We start from the raw sequence: 9,330 nt of genomic DNA, 5'->3' as shown, positions 1-9,330 counted from the left end.
GCTCCGCTTTGAGACTCTGGAGGCCCTGCGCCTCTCCAGCAAGGGCCGACTGAGCTACTGCAGCCGCTGGCAGGAGGATGAGGTGAGGGCTCACCCCGGGAGTCGGCCCTGCCCGCTGGGAAACACCGACCGCGCATCTCGGTGATACTCAGGGCTTGAAATACCCCCAGACAGGGTCCCGGGCTCGGGAGCGCGGGGGCGGGGAGCGGGGCTGGCCCGAGGGGGTTGAAATGTCCTGCAAAAATAGGAGAGTCCGGAAAAAGTGTTGGAAAGACGGGAGAAGAAAAAGGGTTAAATGGGATACTGAGCTGCGATGATAAAGCAGCTACTGTCTGTGCAGATGTGCTCACGGTGTGTTAAAGTTTTATTGAATGTTAAGGCTGTGTGGCTTTCACGGAGAATGTTTTCTCTCAAGGCTGCCTTGGAAGGATGTGTGGCTCCCGTTGAGCTCTCCCCTTACTGCGGCTGGGTGCTGGACAGCCTTAGTGGGCAATTAGCCCAAGAAATCACACCCACCGGAACTTCAACGCCCAAACAATCCACTCCTCTCCGAAAACGGGCGTCTGCGGAGAAGATCCCGCCTGGCAGCCACCGGAGCTTTTCACCACCTTCATCTACAGAGCCCAGTGAGACCAAGGTAGCTCTCTGATTATAATCCATATGTTTATGGAGCAGCTGTGAGAAAAAAAAAAGTCCTAACTTGCTGCTATAAATTGTCAGATTAAGGCTGGTTTGTGCTCTGTTAATTTATGGGGAAAACATCCTTAGTTTTAATTTTTTGTAGCATGAACAGGTGTTGATAAAATTGGTATTAACAAGACTTTAGTAGAAAAGTGTTTCACTGTAGACCCAAAGCAAACTCCATTTTTCACCATAACTAAGGAAAATAGTTGGAGCTCTGTTGTGTTATGGATTAGCAGCACAGGATTCATCCATTTGGAGGGATAAGGTCACAGAGGAAGGTCAGGGCTGTTATAAAAGTCCATGAGTTACCACCTTGGGTTCTCTGGAGTCTTTGAGTGACTTACATGTGTTCTGACTACTTTACAAGCCAGAAGAGTAGGAAGCTGGGCAATGAGCAGTTGAGTTGTGGACGTAATTAAGTTGATTAAGCCATTTCATGGTTTGTCTCTGGAAAGAGAAATGTCCATTGTTTTGTTCAATGATGACTTCACCATGTGACAGTGATACTGAGCAGCAAAGTTTTGTATCATTCTGCCTCTTGTGAGACTTAAGAAATGTATTGTGAGGAAAAGATATTAATGAAGCAGCAAGATGTGATAAACTTTATAAGAACGTCTCAAGATTCGTCCTGAAGAATGACTCAAAGTATAAACCTGTCCTGACTTCTTCCAGTGTAACATCTTCCCTGACTGTACATGAGGGGTTTTCTGGGCTTTCTAGGTGTCAGTTGGCCTTCGTCAATGTCCTTGAGACTCTTGTTATATCTGCTCCCAGTTTTAGTGATTGGAAAAGTAATTATCCCAATCTCATAAATATGCTGGAGGATACTCAAAATAGTGAGGTTGCACTATCGGGTACATAACTGCTCTAGGAATGTGTGTTTGTTGACTCCTTTGTCTGTTTCTCCACAAATAATAGTTTCAGAGACTTGCTTTATCTGTTTTCATCCATGAGTTGCTGATCCTGTGCTTAGTCACTGATTTTGCTTTTATGCTGACCATGCAGGAAAATGATCATCTTAGTCCCCTGGAAATAAATCAAGAAGTTGTTCCAGCAGTTCTGTCATCTAAAGTTGCAAAAGTCGAAGGCTGCATTCGGATGTACGAGGAGATGCACAGGCTGAAAGCAAAGGTAAGCAAAAATGGTTGAGGGGGTGTCTGAATCGTAGGAGAGCTCCACAGTCAGATGTAACAGTGCAAGGACAGCAAATTATAAATGCTGGGCAGTTTAGTTTGTGTTTTCTTCTGTCCAAATTGTTCAATGACCACCTTTGGTGCCTCTGGCCCTTCTGTAATGCAGGAGAGGCTGAGACAGCGGCAGGAGGAGCAGGAGCAGATGGTGAGGGCAGCCTATGCCCAGGCCAGTGAGCAGCTGAAGCGCTTTGATGAACTGAGGGAGCTAAAGCGGCACCAGGAATTCCAAGAGTTGCAAGAAGTAATGGAGAAGAGGTGAGATTACCTCTGGTATCCTTAGAATTTTATAGCATTTAATCAAAGTGAGGAATAATTCCTGTGCCTGACAATTCTGTGCTAGTCACTTGTGGTTGGAAATCTCACCTGCTGCTTGTCTTACATTAGCTATCCTGTTAGAGTGGATGGCTGTCAGAGTAGATGTCTGGCTATTGTTGAGGTTTCAGTGGTTAGAAAAAGACAATATTTGTGATAGTTAAAGTTCCTTTAGCTTGTTTTAAGAATAACTTACTGTATGTGGTTTGTGTTATGTCTCCTGTATGTCTTAAATACAGTTTTTCTCTCTTTATGTGTATTGTAGTTCAAAGGAGGCTCAGGGGCAGCAAGAGAAGTTGAAGGAAGAACACCGACATAGAGCAAAGGTCTGAGACTCTTAAGAATTGTCTTTCTTAAAAGACTTTTTGTCTTTCATCACTGCTGGGTGGGAACTGGAAAGACCAATTGATTTATTTGTATTTCCATGACACCCTGGAGTGAGGATGGATTTTCTGGTGCTATCCTGGGCACCTGCTGCAGTGTGGAAATGCAGTAAAGGCATGTGTCATAGGAACAGGAAGGCCCTGTGAAGCTGGAGTCATCAGACCAAGAAGGAGCTGTAAAACTGGAGTTATTGAAGTATTTCATGCCTCTTGTGTCTTTGTCTCCCCAGATACTGAACCTAAAATTGCGTGAGGCAGAGCAGCAGAGGCAGCGCCAGGAAGAGCTGGAACGTTTGCGGAAGGAAGAGGGCCAGGAGAGACTGCGTCGCCTTTATTCCATCCAGGAGGAACTGCTGCAGCTGAACCAGCAGATTGATCCCAACTACAGGCACAAAGACTTGCCCAGAATCGATCTGTCTGCATACAGCAATCGTGGCAACCAGATCTGTGGACTGGTGTCAGGGCTCATCCGCACCACGAGCGAGGTACAGGCTCTGGAGTTGTTAACTTTGGCTGTCATTCCTTCATAAAGCTCCCTGTAGTTGTCTTCAGAGGCAGCTTGTCATGAGGCCCTTAAATAACATGGCACAGCAACGTTTTTAGATACTCATCCTATAAAGTACCCATTGTTAAAGGGGAATTCTTTCCTCTGGCACTTCAGCTGTTCTCTTGAAAATGGTTTATAAAAATGCATGAGAACTTCTACAGGAGAAAGATTCAAATTAAATTGCTGCAAACTCTTGGTGCTGTAAAGTTCCCTTCTGTGATAGTGGACTGGTTCATGAATTGTTAAATACTGAACATCTTATGATTCTCCTCTTGTCATAAGCTTTTCTGCAGTAGCTGAGCTTCCTTGACATTTTTTCTCTCTAGGATAGGATACAAATCTTGAAAAATAAACCACTAATAAGGCTAATCCTTTGTTCCAGCTTGTCACAACTGGCTTTCAGCAGAGGGAGCTGTCAAGGCTTTCCACGGGAGTTCACTTGCACTTGTCCAAGTGTATTCTGAATTTTTGTTGTCCAAGATCTGATGAGATTTAGTAATGGACTTATATTTGCAAGTATTATGACCAATGTTATGTACAAATAAAGGAGACGGGAATAAAATATGTAGTTAGCTCCCAGATTATCTGAAGGTAGATTCTTCAAAGGCTCCTTCCTCTTGCTGTTGGCCCTCTGACACTGGAACAGAAGGTTAATGCTGTGTTAACCTCTCCCGTTTCTCGACAGAGAGGGTTTCCTACTCAAGCAGATGTGGCCAGCACTGAACGAGCCCTGCAGGAGATGCGAGGGTTGATATCCAGCATGCAGCAGGAAATCGCTGCAGCTCTGGAAGAAAAAAAGAGGAAAGATGAAGAGGAAGAGAAACAAAAGCAGAAAGAATTAGAGAAAAAAGAGCAGATGAAGAGTCAGACTCCTGCCCCTGCACAGCAGTCGGGAGGAAAGCAGCAGAAGGAAGGTTGGTTAGGCTTTTTTTTTTGATCTTTTTTATTTCTTTGCCTTGCATTTTTAAAAAATGAGTTTTCTCACTAGAGGTTTAGGTTTTTCTTAATTATCATACTTTTTGTTTTTTTTTAATAACAGGACTTCAAGTTAAAACAGAAGAAAGTATCATGCAATGGTACCAGCAGCTTCAGGATGCTGCTGAGCAATGTGTTGCTGCTTTCAGTGAAATTGGAAACTGCAAAGGCAACACTGAGGTATGAACAAATTATTAATACTGTTGAAGAGAGATTATCTTAATTTCTAGGATAAATAGGACAGCTTTCATTAAAAAAAAAAAATTTCTGTTTTAGCAGCCTCTGTTACCAGTCTGCTCATCCAAACTATTACAGATATATACTTGTTTGGAAAGGATTTTAAAGTTGTTTGTTTGTTTGTTCTCCAGGTGAAGAAGATAAAAACAAACTTGCAGAAAGCAGCTACAATCCCTGTGAGCCAGATCTCTAGCATATCAGGTCAGGAAAACACCAAGAGCTCAATTCCACTGAAATTCCTTTTGCTTTAAAGATTTTATCAGGGCACAAGCATATCAAGTGTTCCTGTAATTATTCCTACAGCGGAAAGCTGACCCACACACAGCCTATCTGTACAGAACTGTTTGCTTGTGTTTTGAAGGCCTGTTGCTTCCCTCAGGGGCATCTTTCTTCATCAGGATTAAGTTTGGTTAATCAGATGGAGCAAAGGTGCCCTTTGGGATGTGGGTCTGGTGGTTGTGAGCTTGATGTTGTCTGGGTAAGACTTGTCTGCTGTTCCTTTATCTTCTGTCTCCATACATTCCTTATGTATTTGCAGGCTCTAAGCTGAGAGAGGTGTTTGACAAGATCAATAACCTGCTGTCTGGGAAGCCTGTTCAGACTGAAGGGCAAACGGTGTCAGTGACTCAGCATCCGCAGGGGCTGGAGTTTGTTTGTTACAAACTTGCAGAGAAGTTTGTGGTGAGGAAATCTCTTCTTCAGGGTGGCACAGGTAGCCAGTGCTCTAGGAGATGCTTTTGGATGCTGAACTGTCTTTTCAGCTATGAAGAACAAAATCACTGGGTGTTCAGTTTGCCTTTATTAATGCAATGAAAGAACTTAGTTTCTCTTCCCTTCCCTTCCTTATTTTATTTCTTCTAGTAGGAAAAACTCTTTTAATTTTCAGGCTTACATCTTACATGTTTTGAACTAGGTAGGTATAGTGTTGTGGAATATAGTTTGATAGTTAATTTATGGTGTATCACAAAACTGTATATAGGCTCAAACCTTATATCTTGGCAGAATTTGGGGGACAAAAAACTGCAACACTAAGGCTCAAGAGGCAAACTTCAGTCCCTGCTTTGTTGTTAGCACCTCTCAAGAAATGAAGTGTCATAGTTTAAGTTGTTTTTTGAAGTTGGCAGTATTTTTCTCTAGTCTTTATTTGTAAAATTTGGACTGTTTGAAGCTTTTAGCCCTGCAGGAACAAATGCATGGAAAAATCAGCCCATGGAGTAAAACTGTGACTGATTCCTTGACATTTGAAAATGATTGTTTGGGTTGAGAATATCTGTGCAGCCTGCACTTTGGGCCTGTGTTTGCTAATCCCATTTTTCTATCCTAAGCCAAAGTTTGTTGTCCTCCGTGGGAGCTGAGGACATGTGGCTTCATCAGCTTTTCTATCCTTGACTTCACAGCCATGGAAATGTTCAGATCCTTTAGTAAAGGCTAACTACAAAAACGAGCATTTTTTTTTTTGCCTGAGAAATGGCTTGAAGGAGTAGTGGCTGACTTTCCTTTTCCACCCTGCAGAAACATGGGGAAGGAGAAGTATCTTTTCACCGTGATTCAGCTTTCCCAATTGCTGTGGTGCTCTCAGGAATCTGGGAATTACATCCTCGAGTTGGAGACATCTTTTTAGCTCATCTGCACAAAAAGTGCCCATATTCTGTGCCATTTTACCCTGCTCGGAAAGAAGGGACTTCTATGGAAGAATATCAGAGGTAAGTTTATTACTGGACTTTTTCTGCATGAACCCTGCAAGGGTGAAGACTATTCTGAGTGAACTCCACTTTTCCCCATCCCTGAGCGCATCGGCATTGACTCTGGAGGTTCATTCACAAATGTGTAAAAACTGTCTTGTTCCAGTCCCCTGCCATGGCAGGGACACTTTCCACTAGACCAGGTTGCTCAGAGCCCCATCTAACCTGTCCTTGAATGTTTTCTTGTATGGGGGAGCCACAGCTTCTCTGTGACTTGTTCCAGTGTCTCACCAGATGGTGGAACATACAGTCCAGAGGGTCATGATCAGCCTTTGCAATCATTCTTGCATGGTTTTGAAGAATCCCTATTCCCAGTACAGTTGACTTCAAGTAAGCTGAGAGCTGCAGGGACTCAAGTGAATGTGTTTTGCTATACTAATAGTAGAATGTTTTCTCATACTTAGGATGCTTGGATATGAAGTTCATGATTCTAAGGTGGAAGAACAAGATCATTTTCTTAAAAGGATGTCAGGAATGATTCGTCTCTATGCTGCCATCATTCAACTCCGGTGGCCTTATGGAAACAAACAAGGAGTATGTGTGTGGCATTATACTTAGAACCTTGTTACTATCCCAGGAGTCTATTAAATGTATTAGAAGCTTGTTTTGTAGTTAAGGTGTGCTGAATTTAAACTACCTTAGGACACGTTTGAAGGGAAATGGTCATAACCATGATGAACAAAGCAATGCCAAGTAATTCATGGTGTGGACTTCTACTTCCTTTATGTTTTCACAATGATCAAGTTTTATGTCAAGTTTTATAAAGAAGAAAGTAAATCAGAAAACTGTCTGTTTTGATAATTGTGTTTTACAGGTCATAAAGCAAGTGCTGAGTAGCTTCTTTCTTGCCTTGTAGGCACATCCTCATGGTCTGAGCTATGGTTGGCGCTGGCTTGCACAGATGTTGAATCTGGAGCCTCTGGCAGATGTGACAGCTATGCTGCTTTTGGATTTCCTGGAAGTAAGTGGTGTGGATAACTGGTAGTCGTTAAATGTCACCAGTTTAGATCCCTTTCGGGTTCTGAAGGGATTGCTGAGCTGAGATTGACAGCAGGTTTTTTTAACCTGTTCTTATTCCTTCAGAAAGGAATGGGAATATTTCCACGTTCTTGCAAGTACAGCTTTGGAGCTGAATGATTTCAAAACTTAAGTTTTTATAAACACAACTTCTGTTGTTGTATTTGATTCTGTTTAAGGTTCCCGGTATTTTAAAAATAGCTGTATGGTCTTACATAAGGTCTGTTCTAAGCACTTGGCAGTTTGTACAGTGCAAGGAGGTCCTGTGGCTGTGCCAGCCAAATTGGTTCATAAAACAGGGTAGGTTTTTCAGCCTGATGGATATTAATCTTATATCCTAAGATACAGGCCTGTGCTACATAAGAGCCAAAGTTAAAGGCTGAAGTCAGGGGACACAAACACTGTTGAACACAAGCAGCTTCTCTGCTCTTCAAATGCTTTTAAAGAACCATAAAAGTACAGATGAGAAAGTGGGCAATGAAATACCCCATGGGGGGGGATTCTGTTAGGGGTAGTGAGGTCAGAATCTTTTACAGTCATTTGTCCTGTAAACTGCCTGTGTGGAGAAGGCTGATGAATCATTGCACACAGCAGTAATCACAGTGGGGAAATGATCACAGTGTGCCCCAGCAAATGGTGTTAGGGAAGAAAACTGTTTCTGGAGGAAAAATGGGGTGAAACGAAGGATAACAAAATTCATATCAGTGGCCACCACAGTCAACAGGAAAAAAGGTGATTGTGGTAGCAGTAACAGCATTTAGAGGATTTGCTTGTTTAATGTAGGGGTATTTCTTTAAATGTCTGAATAAAGCATTAAGTCATTAGTATGGAACAGGTTCATTGCAGCTGTCATGCACGCCTGAAACCCAGTTCTGTAACCTGCTCTTCGTGCCTTTCTGTATCACAGGTGTGTGGCAATGCTCTGATGAAGCAGTATGGGATTCAGTTCTGGAAAACAATGTTCTTTATCCAGAAATCCTATATCCCAAGGTATGATATCTGGGGTTAGGAATGTTGGTGTTTGCTCTTAAATGACTCATCCATGTTTTCCAATCTCTGCCATCCACCCCCACACCCACTTGTGAATCAAACCCAACTTTCTAAATAGATTTTTAAACGTGCTGTTGTTTCTGCAGAATTGAAGCTGTGACCAGCTCTGGCCAGATGGGCTGTTTGTCACGTTTGAAGAATTTCGTGCAGGTAAAGCAGTTTTGGGGGTTTTTTTTAGTTCATTTAGTTTTCAAGTATTTTGGTTTGGGTTTTGTTTTTCCCCATCATTGAATATATGCATCATTTGGATAATGAGGCTGGCACTTCTTGCAGCACACCTGATAATTCAGACCTCTCTCTATGATTTAACCCATCTTCTGTAACTTTTCAATTACTGAATTACCTTAATGATAGTTATGATGTCAAACATCTCGCTGCTTTCTTACCTCACATCTGATTTTTATCAATGAAAATGTATTTTGACTATAAAGGAAGAGCAGTGAGAGGAGATGTACAGGTTGAGGAGGATTCTGCTGAGTCATTTCTGTCACGGCTATTTCTTATCAGTAGTTGCTTGCTTTTAGCACTTGTCCTGATTAGGTATATGGGGAAGTGACACTTTGAACTGCTCTCTGTAGTGCTTGTTTAGCATTGCATTCTGCATATATTTTAAATAAAGCTTGCAAAACTGTAAAATACTTGATTGTTTAAATTGCTCTCTGAATGTTGACTTAGACTATGATATTAAAATATGACAGCTTTGAAGTTGTACTTTCATTTTCTAATTAATTCTGGTACATTTTATTAGCAATGCTTTGAATATATGGTAAGAGCCATCAGAATTCCTGAGAAGAGATGCCAAATTAAGATACATGTTTATTTCTCTTTATTATTTGTCTTTCTCTCCATTAGAAATGTCTACAGGCAGAGGAAATTCCATTACCAAAGGGCATTCTGACACCTTCCTTTTGGAGAACATAAATCGGTATTTCCTTTCCCCTGGATGTCAGTGCTTTCAGACCTGGCTTTTTGTTTACACATAAAGGCAAAATATCTTCTGTGCATCGAATCACAGTGGTTTGGGTTGGAAAGGGCCTTAAAGATCATCTCATTCCAACCCCTGCCATGGGCAGGAACACCTTCCACTAGACCAGGCCCAACGTGGCCTTGGACACTTCCAGGGATGGAGCAGCCATAGCTTCTCTGGGCAAACTGTGCCAGAGCCTCCCCACCCTCACAGGGAAGAATTC

The 9,330-nt window shown here is 42.2% G+C and overlaps 1 protein-coding gene across 1 annotated transcript in view; it reads left to right on the top strand.

The window, feature by feature from the left end:
- Position 1: 1 nt before the first annotated feature.
- The window catches only part of GLE1 (GLE1, RNA export mediator), a gene marked incomplete at its 5' end in the record, with an annotated part of 10,975 nt that continues 1,646 nt past the window's right edge, over positions 2-9,330 (top strand). Inside the window, 16 exons of the mRNA XM_008642356.2 lie at positions 2-82; positions 416-637; positions 1,690-1,815; positions 1,984-2,132; positions 2,455-2,515; positions 2,803-3,057; positions 3,805-4,033; positions 4,159-4,274; positions 4,463-4,532; positions 4,870-5,012; positions 5,844-6,034; positions 6,478-6,607; positions 6,930-7,034; positions 7,998-8,080; positions 8,227-8,290; positions 8,993-9,065. Of these exons, the coding sequence (XP_008640578.1) occupies positions 2-82; positions 416-637; positions 1,690-1,815; positions 1,984-2,132; positions 2,455-2,515; positions 2,803-3,057; positions 3,805-4,033; positions 4,159-4,274; positions 4,463-4,532; positions 4,870-5,012; positions 5,844-6,034; positions 6,478-6,607; positions 6,930-7,034; positions 7,998-8,080; positions 8,227-8,290; positions 8,993-9,061 (2,094 nt within the window). The remainder of the gene's footprint in view (positions 83-415; positions 638-1,689; positions 1,816-1,983; positions 2,133-2,454; positions 2,516-2,802; positions 3,058-3,804; positions 4,034-4,158; positions 4,275-4,462; positions 4,533-4,869; positions 5,013-5,843; positions 6,035-6,477; positions 6,608-6,929; positions 7,035-7,997; positions 8,081-8,226; positions 8,291-8,992; positions 9,066-9,330) is intronic.

The sequence above is a fragment of the Corvus brachyrhynchos genome, unplaced genomic scaffold (assembly GCF_000691975.1).
Source record: "Corvus brachyrhynchos isolate BGI_N302 unplaced genomic scaffold, ASM69197v1 scaffold59, whole genome shotgun sequence".
In the NCBI taxonomy this organism is placed as follows: domain Eukaryota; kingdom Metazoa; phylum Chordata; class Aves; order Passeriformes; family Corvidae; genus Corvus; species Corvus brachyrhynchos.
Note: the sequence above shows the minus strand (reverse complement) of the source record. Positions and strands in the feature narration are given on the sequence as shown.